The 18,339-nt window shown below is 39.9% G+C and overlaps 1 protein-coding gene across 3 annotated transcripts in view; it reads left to right on the plus strand.

The window, feature by feature from the left end:
• Nucleotides 1-2,900: 2,900 nt before the first annotated feature.
• stx1a.S (syntaxin 1A S homeolog) overlaps nt 2,901-18,339 on the plus strand; it is a 91,938-nt gene continuing 76,499 nt past the window's right edge. For 2 of the 3 annotated variants that reach the window (XM_041583563.1, XM_041583564.1), the window contains exon 1: nt 2,901-3,379. In XM_041583563.1, coding sequence (XP_041439497.1) covers nt 3,350-3,379 — 30 coding nt within the window. In that variant the 5' untranslated portion in view covers nt 2,901-3,349. The remainder of the gene's footprint in view (nt 3,380-18,339) is intronic. The other variant, XM_041583562.1, reaches the window with a different exon arrangement.

Below are 18,339 nucleotides of genomic sequence, written 5' to 3' on the forward strand. Positions count from 1 at the left end.
TATGTTGTGTGGTAATAGAGCAGCAGAGGGCAGCAAAGGTGTCTCCATTAGCTCTAGGAAATATGGGTTTCTCTGTGACTGTAAATTCTTATATATGTAACCCAAACCCCAAATATAACACTTAATCAGGTCGGAGGGATTTTGGGGTCGGGAGCGGGCCCTGGAGACTGCCTGGAGGGCCCCCCAATGCTCCAATCCGACCCTGCACTTAATAAAGCATAATTATTTTTATTGGAATCCAGAGGAACCTTTGTACAGAAAGAGGCAAGAAAATGATATAGAATAGAATGAACCCTCTCATATTTTACCCAAGCTGATGAAGTGCTACTGAACTAAAATGTCTTCAGTAACATTTTATTTCTGTACTGTACTAAAATTTTAATATTAAAGAGGATCTCCACCAAAAACTTTTTTTTGCATAATGACAGAAATTCTAAGCAACTTCATAACATTTTTTGTTGTTTTGTGTGTAAGTATAATTGCTATTGAAAATAGTATCTGTGTGTCTGTTCTCTGCACTCCTCTTCCTCTGATTCCTCTTACATTGATTCAAAAGTCAGATACAGTGCGGGTAAAAGGGTAAACAAATGCAGCATTTAATTGCAGTTACATTTACAAATGAAAGTATTAACATTTTATGACTTTTTTTTTAAATGGGCCGATTCTATATCAACTAATAAAGTGTGTGGAAGTAATGAAAGTCACTAGGACCTTTCACACACTAAGGGGCAGATTTATCAAGGGTCGAATTTCGAGGGTTAAAAAACCCTCGAATTCGACCCTCGAAGTAAAATCCTTAGAATTCGAATATTTTACCGCAAACGATTCGACCGATTTTAAGCAATCGAACTAATGATTTTTATTAGATCAAAAAAAACTTAGAAAGTGCTCTGGAAGGTCCCTATAGGCTAACATTGCACGGTAGCTTTAATGTGGAGAAGTATGAAGTTGAAGTTTTTTTTAAAGAGACAGTACTTCAATTATCGAATGGTCAAACGATTTTTACTTGGAATCGTACGAATCATTAGATTCGATCCAATTCGATCGAATTTGACCAATTCGATGGTCGAAGTACCCAAAAAAATACTTTGAAATTCTAATATTTTTGCATTCAAACTATTCACTCGAGCTTAGTAAATCTGCCCCTAAGGGGTCGATTTAGTACAATTAAATCCCCCGCCCCAAATGTTTTTATTTTTGGGTTTTCTAGCTGTTGTATCAAATTTGTCAAAATAATCACTTAAAAATGTGGAAAAAAAACTGGAACATAGTGAAATTACATTCTAGATTTCTAGAATTAATCTAGAAGAAGAAAAAATTTAAAACACGACTTCCCTTTATATATATCAATGATAGAAATTTGAATTTGCCGTTTTGGCCGTCATATAGTCTAAATCCATTTTCTCTTTGCTAGTAGTCTGTCAGGAGGGCAGTGTAATTTTTCTGACATTTATTATCATTATAATTAATGATGAATACTCTACTAAAATCGGGCAGGACTACTCTACTAAAATCTAGGGACACATATCTAATCATAAGCTGCCCTGAAACTCTCACGTGACCAAAAACAAAGGGTAAATCAAGCATAAATGCATAATTTTTCTCCTGGTCGCTCACAGCTTAGAATACAATAACTGCAGGAACAAATGCGAAATAATATTTACACCACAGTGAGTATTTTGTGCTGTAGCCAGTAGTACAATGATTCCCTCCCCTCTCGCTGTTATGCATTACAGCATAATGGCTGGTGCCTGGGGGATATTGACTTAGCCAAATTCACAGGAGGGCTGTTTACCTGTTACAGTCATTAGCATTGTGTATACAGCAGCCACAGTGCATATGCTTTTAAATGGATGTTCAATTTGCGATTTTGTTTTTTTTTTTTAAAAGAAGGGAAAAATGTTTGGCCACAGACACGCAGTTCTAATAGTACGAAACATATGCTTTTCGGACCTTGTGTTCAAATAATTGTCCCAACATTTTTGTACCATTGCGATTGGTCGCACCAATATGAAACAATTTTTCGTATGATATTCAGTGCGTTTATGGTGGGAGATGAGCCAATTAGTGATAAACGGTCCGTTTGCGGGTCTGTCGTGTTCGGGCCGACCTCGCACCCCCATATTCCACCTTACACTGCAGGCTTCCGACTTCTCGGTTCCTGTTTTATAGCCGCACGCCTGCTTGCCCCGCCCCTTTTGTGACGTCATTGCCAGGTCGGCACGGATCTATAAAAGGAAGTAGGGTTCCGACAGGCGCGGGTGGTGGGAGGTCAGATATCGGACAGGTGCAGGTCGGGAAAAACCCGACACGCACATCACTAGAGCCGACCTATATTGGCAGAAAATCGGTCGGCTCGTCGATCGGGCTTGCCAGAAAATTTTGATTGGGCACCTTTGAAGGCACCCGAACATCAGCCATTGTTTTACTGCTGAAAGATACAGGTAGAATTCTATTGTTTCTAACTGTATATCTGACGATTCAGCTCTACATGTGTGAAACTAACGATCTTTCTTGGAAAGATCTTTTCCAGGAAAGATCGTAATCGTCTATGACTACTTTAATAATAATCTCTTTGCATGTATTGCATATCTGATTATATTCATGGGTGACCGTCACTTCTATTTCCTGGACATGACGTTGGTACAATTGCCGTCTGTCAATTAATGGCCAGATTTGTTATTTTTCCTACTTTAATCCTTCGGTTTAAATGTGAATGATTTTAGATCGTTGCAATAAAAGGAATGATCGATATCCGAACAAAATCATATCCCCATACTGAGCGATGTGTGAGCAAGAAGAGATCCAGTGTGGCTGATCCCGGGTGAGAAAGGGGTTAAACATCAACAAGAGCCTGTGTGTTGTGCCCGCCCACTCCCACAATCCCTGGCTGAGAGAGGGAGATAGGGGAGGATGTAAGTGCAGCTGGGGAGTGTGCAGAGCAGATTTGGGAGGAAGGCAGGAGACAGTGCTGTGATTCCAGCAAGGAGACAGGGAAGTAGCACAGGATGATGCAGAACGCTACTCCCTGCACTTAGCTACATCAATAGGGAAAGAAGCTGCGATAGTAAGGAGATGCTGCAGGTGCTTGTATGGCTGGTACAGAGTGTGTAAAAGGCAGCTGAACTCCTGTGTGCAAACAGGTCCATCTGAGCTGAGCTAGGGTAGAAATCGGGGAGCAGAGAGCTCCTTTGCCAGGCAAGTTGCAGGCAGGACCTATGTGTTCCAGACAGTCTGCTCCTATGACACATTGAGCGAGACCTCTCATCCGGCCAGTGTTCAAGAGAAGCCAGAGAGACATCTGTCCATATTTTTTCTGTGGCCCCGTGGGCTTCTGCCTGGGATCAGCATGAAGGATCGGACCCGAGAGCTACGCACTGTGAGTATAACATTTACTTTGGGGGGGGGGACCAATTGTGGCCCTTCAGAGGGGTGCTCAACTGTAAGGTCAGGCTTCCGTCAAATGCATCTGTCTGGAAGGGGATGCAGAAAGTCGTAGTTTTACAGCGGTCGGCTGACAGTTTGGATAATATACTTGTTGCATTAGTGCTGCCAATACGGCCCACTCTGCTTTTATATTGACTCCCTATTGGTATTCCACCAGGGGGGCTGCACTCGTGCACTGAACATCACTGCTGCAGAAGGGCGTTATCTGTATTTACAGCACTGAGGAGACTTCTGCCTCTCACACACCGTGTGCCTTTAATGCTCACAGACAGCTCAACACCTACAAACAAATGTGCTTTGCATACACAATGACTTTATATCACCATTTCCCCATCAAGCAAATAGATCAAAACAGAAATAAACTACAATCTTTTTCCTTCTACTTGTTGCCTATAAGATTATATATCTTCAGCAATATATTTAATAATATACACATATTTTTATTAAAGCGGAACTTGGATTTTGTTGGCATAAAGCCTTCAGGTCAAGCGTAAAACAGGAATCCGAAACAATAGCTTTCCTGCTGATCTGAATTACAGGTTCTTTAGCAAATCCCAGACTGCAATATTCACTTAGTGGAGTGACCGGTACTGAAAAATAACTACTAGTATAGCTGTACATTTATTTTACTGAACCCATAATGCACAGGGTATCAAATAAAAGGGGGGGGGGGGGTTCAAGAATGTTGAGAGGAGATTTACTGCAAGCATTGTTGGTCCCTAACTAGTTGTAGGAGATAATGGTGGGTGGAACACAAATCCAACCCTAGCTCCCTAGTCTTATTCTACCAGAGGCATTCAGCCTTCTTCTCTGCTTGTAGCACTGTTTGCTCTATGTTACTTTCCTTTTCAAAATCAGGGAACTGGAAGAACCGTGGCATCATCTGTATTCCCCCGCTGTATGTCTGTCCCTGACCCATTGTGTAATTCATATCAAACACAGGATTCAATTATATAATATTCCTGGGGTGGAACTGTTGAGCTTTTTTACATTGTGACCTCCTCTCTCAGCTGAGTCCTCTGTGGAAGTGTCTGGAGGAAGCATAACATAGCTAAACTATAACTTAAGCAATGTTACAGTAAAATTAATGGATGGGACTAGTTGTAAGCCATGAAACAACATTTATACTAGATTTAGCAACAGGTATCACTGGTTTATTTCACCATAGGTGTCATCCTCAGGGCTGTAACTAGGGGTAGGCAGAAGAGGCACCTGCCTAGGGCGCAACGAAAGGGGGGCGCTGGGCAGGTACCTGTCTTCTGCCTACCCCAAGTCCATGTTTCCTTTGAGGGGAGCGTGCACACGCACACGACCGTGGTAGCCGTCTAGGGCGCCCAGTCGGCTTGGCCCGGCTCTGGTCACCCTCAGTGTGCTAGATAATCAGTGACTACACTGAACCCTACCACTCTGATGCCCCTACTCTGGCCTAGGGAATAAGAAACTTATGACTTCTCCTTGGTGGCATACAGAACTATTCTTGCTCACTATTCCTGACTGCTTTATCCATGGAGTGTACTATAACAATATGCTAGTCTGTCACTTGCTATACTCATTTACAAAGTCCCTGTTACCCTAGATTTACTAATGAATGGTTGCCTTAGGTCCCAAACTCTTCTGGGCAGGTTCGCTAAAGGGCGAAGTGACCGTCGCTAGCGACAATTCGCCAGAAATCTCATCCGCAGAGACATCGCCAATTACTAACAGGCGTAGAGGGCAATTCGCTAGTGAACGAGACCAGCGCTAGCGTTCGTTCACACCCTACCGGCAGGAAACTTTTCACTCTGGCGAACGGTCGTTACTCCGCAAATTCACTTAGATGCAGGGGCGTAACTATAGAGGAAGCAGACCCTGCGGCTGCAGGGGGGCCCAGGAGGTATAGGGGCCCCATGAGGCCCTAATTCATATACCATTTCAATAAATATTGGAGAAACAAGTCAACCTCTAAACATTTTGGGGGCCTGAAAAATAATTTGCTGTGGGGCCCAGTAATATCTAGTTACGCCACTACAAATTTTACTGACAGTTACAGCTTTAGCCAGAGTTTACTTTGTCACCTCAGACCAGGCGAATTGATAAAACGAAGCTACATCTTCCTCAATCTTATGTACATGACATAATATCCTGTATGCTGGAAATTCATTAAAGTTGTAAAAAACACTGGTGACTTTTCTTTTTTTAAAAGCAAGATTGCCTTCAAAAGTCCAAACTATTAAAGAAGTTTATGTAACATTTTTTTACCAGACATTTGAGGGGCATGGCACATTTGTTTTAGGATGGGCTCATGTGCAGGGCATTAGAGGATCTTTTGTGTCTTTATTATGGTTCCTTGGACAACTTCAAGCTCTATTAAAGACGTCCATACGGCTTTTAGGTACCTGCCCTCTTCAAATTGACCTAAGCGTAAGAGTGCTAGTGAAAGTTTCACTAGGCAGAAATGAATGCTAGTGAAAATTCGCTATAGAATGCTCGCACAGCTGAATTAGCGATAGCGAAAATTCGCCATTGTTCGGCTGCTGAGACGCATCTTCACATTTTAGTGAATTAGCGTAGTGGTAATGAATTTATGCCTGGCGAAGTGTCACGAAGTATGGCGAAGCAGTCACTGGCGAAAATTTGCCCTTTAGTGAATTTGCACCTTCTCTTATACTTAGTTCTTCTGGCAGATTCACCCCCTGTTGGGATGGAAAAGACTTATATATACTAGGAAACCAGCAGATGATTTAATGCCAGTTGGGAAAACTTGCCTCAAGTAGGAGGTTACTGATGGGGGCTTCTTGGTCTGTAATTTAAAGTTAACCCTATGGACCCCTTACACAACTGTTATAATAGATTTGTATCCTCCCTGTTTAGGGAGTAGGAGCGCCACTGCAAGCCCTAATGCTCAGGCCTATTTAACTCTTTTATATGCCAGCATTTGTATATAATCTTCTGTTAAGGCTATTATTAATGAGTACTGTAGTTATAAGTGTAAGCATTTTCTCTGTACAATAGAAGGGGGTTGTCAGTTTCATTTGTGCACCTGGTACATTCCAGTTAGAAAGTAAGTGATTTTAGTCAATGGTGGGCACCTAACTGGAACTTCAAGGTGACTGTTGATTTTTTCTTATAATAGTAACCACTGATATAGTCATAGTTAACAGTGTTGGTCTGCTGATCGCTGGCCATACATTGCACTTATATTTAAAGCACTGGCAACATCTGGCGTGCTGCGATCATAAGATACTCCACATTTCTGATATTTAAAGCAGGGAAATATCACAACAATTGACAGGCTGTTCAGCAAAGTCACAGAAAGCACATCTGACTACAGAAGTGCATTATCTGATACTCAATCTTTTAGACTGAGTAATTGCAACAATTCAGTGCACCAATTTCCTTAACTGAAAACTGTGCTACTCAACCTTCGGCCTCTTACAAATCTGTGTGTCTTTTGCACAAATGAGGTTTCAGACTGTTTGTACCACACTCATCTCTAATAATGATCTATAATGGTGGCCATAGACGTAACAATTACGATCTTTGCTGGAAAAGATCTTTCCTTCGTTACACACGTGTAGAGCTGAATCGTTCAGATATGTACAGCCAGCCCGACTGACGAGCCGACCGATATCCAAGTTATCTTCCGATATCGGTTGCTTGTTTGCAACCATACATGCACCGAAAATCGTACAAAATTTTTTTCATGCGATATTATCATTGCGTCTATGGCCACCTTAAAGGAGATGGAAAGGCTACAACTAAGTAAGCTTTATCAGAAAGGTCTATATACAGTAAATACACCAGTAAACCCCCATAGTAATGCGGCTCTGAATCCTCTGTCAAAAGAAACACCACATTTCTTTCCTTCTATTGTGTATACATGGGCTTCTGTATCAGACTTCCTTCTTTCAGCTTAAACCTCCAGGGCTCGGCATTAGCATGCTCAGTTTGCTCCTCTCCCCCTGCCTCCTCCCCTCCCTGATGTAATCTGAGCTCAGGGCCACGAGCGAGCAAGGAGAGACTCAGGCAGGAAGTGATGTCACAACAAGCTAATATGGCAGCTGCTATCCTAAACAAACAGAGAGAGCTTCTAGAGCTGTGTACACTGGTATGGTAGAGCATTCTATAGCATAAATATAGCATTCTAGCTTGCACTATTGTGGTTAAAGGAATTGTTCAGTATACAAATAAAAACTGTACATTAAAAAATGTAATGTATAAAGGCTGGAATGACGGGGCATGTAACATAATAGCCAGAACACTACTTCCTGCTTTTCAGCTCTCTTGGTTTCCACTGACTGGTTACCCTGGTTATCGAGCAGTAACCAATCAGTGACTTGAGGGGGGGGGGCACATGGTTCATATCTGTTGCTTTTGAATCTGAGCTGAATGCTGAGGATCAATTGCAAACTCACTGAACAGTTATGTCCCATGTGGCCCCCATTCAAGACTAACTCAGAGTTAGAGAGCTTAAAAGCAGGAAGTAGTGTTCTGTCCTATTAAGACATCCACTCACTCCAGCCTTTATACATTCCATTTTGGGCTAACTAACTATACAAGAAACATGTTTTATTTTGCACAGCCAATCTATGTACCCAGTTTTTATTTTTACACTAAACTGTTCCTTTATTCTATTGGCAATAAACTGCCTCAGTAGCTTTCCTTCTTCTTTAAGACTTGGATAGACCAGAGTTGATTTGGTCAGCCTAATAAACCTTAATTAGATTATTAGTGTGGTGTCGCCAGTGTAGAGTCAGAACCACTAAACACACTACAACTATAAAATGTTTACAATTACTGCATGTATCACTTGTTCTTGTAGTGCTACTTCCACCTCTGTCTCCCCTTCTGCTATTGGACTGCATCTATATCCCAAATAAACTCCAAAAATATGGAAAATCTACAGGCCATGTACCACGTTAGACTGTAGATAGACCATATAGAATAAATGACCCATTTCTAATATGCATTTAATAACAGTCTTCTATTACTTGGGATTTAGCTTTTTTGCTGGGTAAATCTTTTACACAGCCTTCTTGTATGGCTGTGATCTTAGGTTAGCATACCTGCCAATGCACTTTGCAAATCCCATGCCTTGCATATGAGCGGGAACACTTTTTCACACATGGAAAATGTTCTATTAGATTTCAGGACCCCCACTTTTACTGCTACATGTGCTTCAGGCAAACCATTCCCCATAGATTATTAATGTGACAGGTGGTGTGGAGTATTTTCACCTCCTCTGCCATCAGGAGAAAAACAGCAGCGGTCAAGATGTCTTGCTCCAATGTGACATGAGCCTAAGGGAAAGAAAGATTAACAGTGAGAGAGACAGATACTCTCGAAACCAGTCTGCTTTTTGGTTGGTAAAATAACTGAGAATAGGAAAGCAGATATTGTGTCACTGAATATAACTGCTGGCTAGTATGGATTTTCATGGGAATACTTGGGGCAGATATTATTTTGTTTTTGCATGTTTCTTCATTGCTTGCACTCCCATCCAAACATTTAGGGCTCTTACACACGGGCGGTTTTTCCTGCACTCCCCTGCGTTGCGCTTTCTTCCCTAAGCCGTAGGGGAGTGCAGACGCGGGAGTAGACGCACTCAATTATTGTCAAGGGGGCTGTACTCACACAGACGCATGTATGCGCCGAACACAGGTGAAATGCAACATGCTGCGTCCCTCCTGCGTTGGCACTTACATGTGTCTGTGTACAGCCCTCTTCACAATAATTGAGTGCGTCTACTCCTGCACTCCCCTGCAGCTGAACAGAAGAAAGCACAACGCAGGGGAGCGCAGGAAAAACTGCCGTGTGTAAGAGCCCTAATTGCTACCACTTGTAAATGGAAACACAGCACTGGATTCCAGTATGCTAGAGGGCCTTTCAGGGCCAGAACTAGGGGTAGGCAGGTGCCTATTGCGCAAAGCTGGGGGGGCGCCAGGCATGTACCCGCTCAGTCGCCTACCCCATGTCCGGTCCCGTCTCTCCCCGACTGCCGCATCCATTCTTTGTATAAATGTGTGCTGGAACGCTGTTTCGCGCATGAGCGATGAACCTCAGTTTGTGAACGAAATTAGAAGAGGTTTTTTCTCTTCTGATTTTGTTCACATAAGTCCTGTGAGTGGGGTTTCTCTTCTGTTCCTATAACTACGTTCTACCAATTCTACATTTAAAAATCAGATGACTCTCCGTTGAACATGAGGAGAGGAACTTATGAACATAGGTGGTTCTTCATTTTTTTGGTGGTTTTGTTGTTTCAATTGCAACTTGAGACAATGTCCTCGCTGCTCATTAATTACCAAATATAAAATCACCTTGTGTACACAGCCTTTAGTGTCCACACTATGTATATTTGCATACTGTTGGGTTTTTGCACTGCCACTTAATATTGCATTGCTTAGAACAGTGGCAGGAGGGGTGGTTTTGCTCACTTTAAGCAACATATTCTTAAGTAGCCCGAAAACACCGAAGAGCCTAAAGCGACCGCCATTTACTTACATTGACACTGACTAAAAATAATTTGTGCCAGCCTAAAAGATAATTGTATAGGAAAACCCCCAGTGTACATGACGATTGATTGAGTGTAAGCTTGTTTGTATTGATTATTGCTTGTTTTTGTATGTTCAATGTAGACACCCATGTATTGTGCTGCAGAATATGTTGGCGTAAAACTGTTTACAATTAACCTTCATTCTAAACATATGAACATCCTAGACCCAGGAATACCAATTTCTTTCCTCCTTCTGGAGCCCTGTTGTGAGCTATAACCAAAACTGTGCCTCATTCACTAATGCGGTGGCCTAGGGCAAAAAGAGAGTATCATGAATATCTGCATAGTTGAGGGCAAGGACTCCCTTTTGGGATCCTCCAGCTGAACAATAACAACAAACAAAATATTCACGTTTTTGATCAGGTAATGTGTTTTTCTAAAATTCAAATGATCTAGCTAAAAAGAAACTGGAAATTATTAGAAAGCACGCTTTTCTTTGAGGACACAGAGGAATATCAGACTTCAGTTTTCATTGTCGAATGTGATCATTAAATCTCTGTTTGACAACTTATTTCATGGTTTCTGGGGAGAAATGTAAACACAGCACAAATGCCTCAAATGGTTTTTTTTTTTTCCCAGAATCCGTAAATAGTGACTCATGGGAAAGATTCATGAAATTGTTTATGCCTAGATATTTTCAAGCAGTTTTTAATTTTCTCTCCAACAAAATGGAAATATGATATGTAAATTGTCTTTCCTAGAATTCAATTTGACTGAATCCTGTTACTTATTCTTCTGCTTCTTCTTATTCTGTTTATTCTTAGCGCCCCTCATTTTCTAAGCACTTGTCCTCCTACAGTTTTAGGGGTACAACACCCAAACTCTCCACACTTCTTCGTCCAGTAGCAGAGCAGGTTACTTTTGCTTTTCTAAGAGATCCTGCACTCCTCCGTCTTTTTTGGGCGGCACTTGGAACACCACAATATTTCCATTGACTTTGACAGTGAAGATTTTCAAACTGCTGCCACTCTTACAGTTTTGAAGCCACACTCACCAAACTTTAATCACAGAGTCATGGGGTTACCCCAAATGAAACAGCGACATTTGTTGGATGCCCCAAAGTGGGAGGAGCCAACAACAGCCAATTAAATGTCACCCATTAACTTTCATTGGGGAAATTTAAACTGCTGCCAATGATAGAGCTTTGCGGCCGCACTCGCCAAACTTAAATCACATAGTTATGGGGTGAACCCAAAAGTGCCCTTTAGAGTGCCCTTCCCTATAGTTATACTCCCTTGGTGGAATATGAATTCATTCTATAACAAATTTTGCAACTAGTAAACCTAAATAATCACTTCTGAAAGCTAAATTTTTCTAGTTAAAACAATCTTTGCATCTTTATCTTTCTATGTCAGGTAATGCACCAATGAACTTGTTCCACATTTCCATAAATCCTTCAAATATCTCATGACATCATCTGTTGAACGAGCAGTTGGCTTATTCCATTGTAATTGCTTTCCTAGCAGCAGGACAAATGAGGTTAATAAAAGAATAAGCACCATTTTTCCCTGACCTTCTCATTACTGATCAAAAAGGGCTATGTAGCATAAAGCGTACCTGATCTGATTATTTTTCTAGTATTGGATTAAAAAAAATGTATTAATCTATTGGCCAAAATGCTCTGCTCTTTGCAGACAATAATATACTTTACTAAAATATAAAAAATACACTTTAGAAAGTGAAAAATTACATTTTACACTTATATATTATATATTAATATTAGAAAAACTGTGACAAATAGAAAGTAACTGGAAAAAGTCATTTTTTTCTGGTGATCTATCTGAAAACAATTGGTTGTTTGAAGGTGAACAACCCCTTTAAAGGTGAACCATCCCTTTAATATTTTTACTCTGCCTAAACACACCTTTTATGTCTCTCACTTATTACGGTTCAGAGAATTATCAAAATTGTAAACAATCTTATTGTTTTTTTCTTGCAAATGTATTAGAAATATGGTATTTATCTTTTGTTACTTAAATTTCCTAGATTATGACTGTGACCAATTCTCAAGTGTATGGGGCGGTAGATTACCATTTAAGGGAGAACTAAAGCTTAACTAAAGAAGTAGATAGAAATGCTGTACATTATGTTTTGTGCATCTGTAACAGCCCAAGGCAACCGCAGCCCTTTAGCAGTAAAGACCTGTGTCTCCAAAGATGCCCCAGTAGCTCCACATCTTCTTTTCTGCTGATTCACTGCACATGTTCTTTGATGCTGTCCCTTGAGCTTAGGGACCCTCTCACAATATAAACTACACATAGAATAGAAATGTCACAATATAAGGCTGATTAGTAATTAATACGGATAATTACTACATGGCAGCACAGAAACCAGTGCAATTAGCATCAGAATTTAATAATTAGCCCTGTAGCATCAGCTTATATTACAGGCCAACCTAATTTTCTGCTTGATAATTTGCAAAGTCCCCTAAGCTTAGCTTCTCAACAGCTGCTCAGAGCCCACTGAGCATGTGAGTGTCACAGACACTTTCCAAGATGGTGACCCCCTGTGACAAGTTTGAAGTCCTGGATCATTACTGCTATTGAGAAGCTGAAACTTTAGACTGGTGCAATAAGTTCAGTATATAAAACATGGCATTTTTAGCCATGTTCATTTTTAGGGTTTAGTTCTCCTTTAAGCAATAATACCCACTAGTTTGGTTGCAATTGCAAATTTTTTAGTTGACAAAATGTAATTTAAAAGATGCCTGGGGAAACCAACAAAAACATTTTTTGTATAAGAAAATATATTTTCAACCTTTGGTAGTGTGTCTTACGAAGAACTTTAGCAAAAAAGTATAAAGCATTGCTTCCAAATCACTTTTTGTATCAGCCATTTGGAATTACATATTAGAGTAGATTTTAGATCAGTGCTATCCTAAACTATTTGGACTAAGGCTTATGTCATACGGGGCTGAATTTTGCCTGCGGAAAACTACAGTGTGGTCTAAGCCTAAGTATTAGTTATACCTGTGCTGAATGTTCAAATATCACATTATATTTAAAATTATAATCTATGGAGCTCTCTAGGGACCATAAAAAATTATTAATTAGGGCCCCCACCTGTGCTTCCAATTGTGTCCTGGTGCAACAAATTGATCCCAATTATCTGTGACATAAAGAATGATTGAGTGGCTTGCAGAGGGAACAATAATGGTAGGTTGATAGAGCAGACTAAAATATTATATTAATAACTATAAAAATGGAAAGCAAAAAATCTGGCATTTGCGAAACTAAATAAACAGTCACAGACATTCCCCTACAAAAGGAAAATGCTGGGGTTTGGAAGATTTTATAGATTGTAAAAGTGAGGTTTTTTTTATATCAAGTTGCCTTAGAGCTCAGACAGCATCTGACGAAACAAAGGAGTTCGAATTTATAGCATATCCATCAGCTCTTATGTAGCAGCTCTTCCAAGGTCGGATGAGGCGATACATCACAGCCTGAGGATTTGGGGGTGATTCACTGTGCAACAAAACTGCCAGCCTGAAAATTACTGTCAAATCTGTTTGCTCAGTCACTGTCAGCTTTTGCCGACTTCACATAGATTTTGTCCCAGTGGTGATTCTAATTGCAATTCAATTGTCTGGTTTCACTGAAGAATTTTAGATGAGGCATATTCTTTTCAGCAATGCAAATAACCACACTTATATAACATTTTTTAATAAAAGAATCATCTTCCATTTTTCCTTACATCTGTCCCTGCAGCCCTGTTTAACAGCTTGCAAAATGCAGGTTCATTAAAGTTGTTCTGTCTGTGAGTTATTACTTGCTTAGCCCATTAGGCATTTGGATATGATTTCTCTAGCAGTCTGGTTTTTAAATACAAAAACTAGGAGAAATATATTTTTTTTTCATAAAAGCAAATATGTAAGATTACATTATTATTGACTAATGTATAGTAGTATTGACTAATAATTAATTCCATCCAGGTTGTGGCATCCTTGCAACATGATCTTGACAAACTGGCAATCTGGGCAGCTAAGTGGCAAATGAGATTCAATGTTGATAAATGTTAAGTCATGCACCTGGGATGTAAAAATATCCAAGCCACCCTTAATGGGACTGCACTAGGCAAATCCATTATGGAAAAGGACCTTGGAGTCTTGTAGATAATAAACTTGGCTGTAGCAAGCAATGCCAGTCAGCAGCATCAAGGGCCACTTTATAGAGCACTGGTAAGGCCCCATCTAGAATATGCCGTCCAGTTTTGGTCTCCATCTCTCAAACAGGACATTATTGTATTAGAGAGGGTACAGAGAAGGGCAACTAAGCTGGTAAAAGGTATGGAAAATCTTAGCTATGAAGAAAGACTGGCCAAATTTGGGATGTTCACGCTGGAGAAGAGGCATTTAAGGGGAGATATGATAACTATGTATAAATATATAAGGGGATCATATAATAATCTCTCTAATGCTTTATTTACCAGTAGGTCTTTCCAGCTGACACACGGTCACCCATTCCGATCTTAAAGCTTTAAGAAGGGGTTGGATGGTATTTAGCAAGTCAGGGAATACAGGGTTATGGGAAATAGCTCATAGTACAAGTTGATCCAGGGACTAGTCCGATTGCCATTTTGGAGTCAGGAAGGAATTTTTTCCCCCTCTGAGGCTTCAGATGGTTTCTTTTTACTTGCTCTGGATCAGAGTTAGGCAGGTTAAAAAAAAAAAAAGGTTTAATTCAATGGATGGTGTCTTTTTTCAACCTAACTTACTATGCTACTATGTTACTATGTATAATATAGGTATGGGATCCGTTATCTGGAAACCCATTATCCAGAAAACTTCAAACTATGGAAACGCCATCTGCCATTGGCTCCATTTATATCCAAATATTCCCAATATTTAACAATTATTTAATTTTTCTCCGTAATAATAAAACTGTACATTGTACATGATTAACTAAAATATAATTAATCCTTTTTGGAAGCATAACCAGCCTATTATCCAGAAAACTTCGAACTATGGAAACGCCTTCTGCCATTGGCTCAATTTCTATCCAAATATTCCCAATATTTAATAATTATTACATTTTTTTCCGTAATAATAAAACTGTACATTGTACATGATTCAAACTAAAATATAATTAATCCTTTTTGGAAGCATAACCAGCCTATTTGATTTATTTAATTTTTACATGATTGTCTAGTAGACTTATGGTTTAAAGATCCAAATTACAGAAAGATCCGTTATCCAGACGCCCCAAGTCTCAAGCATTCTGGATAACAGGTCCCATACCTGTGTAGCTTAAACGTTTGTAACATTATTATTGTGTTTCATATAGCACGTCTATAACATAATCTGCAGAACTATACAAGAGCTGCTAATGATTTACATCAGTCCATGGGCCAGGGGGAATGTTTTTGGTTGTTTGGTAACTAGATAACCCAAACAACACAAAAGGGCTTATTTATTTATACCGTAGGGCAAGCATAGTTGCGCTGTGTACCTTGTGCAATTGAAGAGCTCAATGCTAGACACAAGCCAGCCCAGTCCTTATCGCCTGCTAGCACTCCCTAACTCCCATCATTTATACATGAAGGGTAGGTGGCAGGAGAACAGAAGCTATGTTCCTGTGTGCAATGAGGGGTTGAAAGAAGTAAAAATATTTTCCGGTTCAAACATGCACTCTAGATATATGAGTATTCATATCTATGTGTATTTATCATATAAATATGGGAGTAACATCTAAGCCTATATGGAAAATAACAGGGATTGCAATTTGGATTGAAAGGCCAGGTCCTAAACATTCCCATTGGTCTTTATGGAGTCACTTGGTGGTGCAACTTCTAAGTCACCATTCAAACCCAAGTTAGCATGTTTTCTTTCTGAAATGTGTCGCTGGCAATGGACAGTGACACTGAAACCAGGAAAGCTGTCAAATATATTACAGATGTTGATGAGTCCTAATGCTGCTCATGGAATTTTGTTAACACTATAAATGGTAACTGAGCAGATGGGCTGAGAGTTGGGAATGATACCTCTCCGTAACCCGTTGGTGTTTATCCCCCCCCCAAAAAAAGATTGCATGTTGTAGAAAACACTTAACAAACTCTAGAATTTGTTCTTTTAAAGGAAAATGAAACCCCCCAAACTAATGAAAACCCCTACCCCCTATCGTCCATAGTCCCCCTCCCTGCCCCCCCCGCACAGGTGTAAATGCCCCTAAGTCTTTAATCACCCCTCGGGAATCTTTGGGTCCATTCGGTAATTTCCGTGGCTGCCGGCAAACGCGCAGTTGTTCAATATGAGTGAACGGGGGAGAGGGGGCGGCAGCAACTGCAAACTGCACCCAGCGGTGGAGGGGCCAGGATCTCCCCTGTCTGCATCAATGGGTAATTAAAGACTTCGGGGCATTTACAGGTATTAACACCTATGCGGGGGGAACAGGATTATAGCGGGTAGGGGTTTTCATAAGTTTGGGGGTTTAGTTCTCCTTTAACTTCAGAATGAAAGAAAAACAGTTTATACCCCAGAAACTGAATTTATGACGGACAGCCCAGATTTTGACAACTCAGTCCACAGCCCCAGATTTTTATTAAAATGTCTCGAGTTTCTCTTTGATCCCTGCACTGATAAGAGCCCAGAATACACATCACCTGCATTTTGATACAATTGTAACGAATAAGAATAAGCTGCCTGGTCGGACCGCGTGGCCTAGGGGCGGCCGGCAAACAAATCCGGGGCTGCAATTTCACCTTCATTAGCAAAACTGAAATACATAAAATATGGCCCTAAAAGCCCCAGAAATGTGTTTAAACTTTCCATAGCCTGCCAAAAATTAATGTGGTATTTAGGGGATGTTGCCACAGAAATGGGCATGGGCTAAACAATTTTCAACTCGCTACAAGCGGCAGATATTTTTGTCCCTCTTTCCATGTTCCGTTGTTAGGGGGGATGGTTTTCTGGTTAAAGGATCTTAATTTTGATACCCTAAAGGGGTTGTTCACCTTCAAACAACTAGTTGTTATCAGATAGATCACCAGAAATAACGACTTTTTCCAATGACTTTCTATTTTCTATGTGTCACGGTTTTTCTAATATTGAAATATAAAGTGTCATTTCTCTCCTTCTGAAGCAGCTCTGGGAGGGGGGGTCGCCGATCCTGTAAACTGTTCTAAATGGATACATTTAGTTGATACATTTCTTATCTTTGTCCCTGCTGAGCAGAATCTCTGGGTTTCATTACAGGCAGCTGTTAGAATTGATACAATTGTTGCTAATACTCCAGAGATGCTGCTGAGAAATGTATCAACTCAATGTTGCAAAATTGTAACAGTTCAGAATCTGCACCTGAATTACTGAGCTGTCAGACTCAAACACCAGAGACAGGAACATTCAACTTTAAACTTAGATTTTGGAAAAAACGTAAAAAATAAATAGTGGAAAGTAATTGGAAAAAGTCATTATTTCTAGGGAACAATCTAAAAACAACTAAATTGAAAAAAGTGTTTGGAAGGTGAACAACCCCTTTAAGTCTACTAAAAAATAATTTAAACTTTAAATAGACCCAATAGGATTATTCTACCTCTTTTTTTTTTTTTTTTTCCAACATGTTTTTATTCGTTTATAACACATATAAAACACGTTCACTTTTTGCAGTTATAAGTATAGCTAGAACAGGTGTTTCAAAGGTTGAACAGTTTTCAAGAATAATTTTTCAACAATATTTACAAAACATACAGCTCTAAGTATAGTATAAGGTCCTATAAGGGACTCGATGGGTATATTGCCAATAGTCTGTTTATCTGATGACTCCTGGGGGGTGCAAAAACCAATCTTTCTTGTTTACGTTGCCAGTTATCGAGGTATTGGGATGCCTCCATCACTAGTGGGTGTTCTCTGAGTGTTTCCTCATCGTACCAAGTTGTTTGTCTAAATGTATAGACCGTAAGATATCTAGTGTGTTGTGGAAGTGATGTTAATTTGGACCAAGTACAAGCTACTATTTTATTATTACAGAGAAAAAGGAATTTTATATATTTTTTTAATTATTTGATTAAAATGGAGTCTATGAGAAATGGCCTTCCTATAATTTGGATCTTTCTGTTGAACTGGTTTCCGGATAACTGATCCCATACCTGTATTTCAATGTGAATAGCTCAATATTAATGTACATATCCTTACTTACTAATACATACACCAAAGTTCACACAAAACAACATACAGAAAGAGTCTGGCATATGATGCCTTTTTTATTTTTCCCGGTTTCTGTGCCAAGAGTCTTCCCTTTGCAAGCTCGAACACAATATTCTCTCCTATTTAATTTTTTTTTAAAATTAAGCAAAAATTATCTTTCATGCATACCTTATATGTAATATATCTGTATGTAGGGATAAAAATAGTGCAAGTAATGCATTCA

Source organism: Xenopus laevis, chromosome 2S (assembly GCF_017654675.1).
Source record: "Xenopus laevis strain J_2021 chromosome 2S, Xenopus_laevis_v10.1, whole genome shotgun sequence".
Classification (NCBI taxonomy): Eukaryota; Metazoa; Chordata; class Amphibia; order Anura; family Pipidae; genus Xenopus; species Xenopus laevis.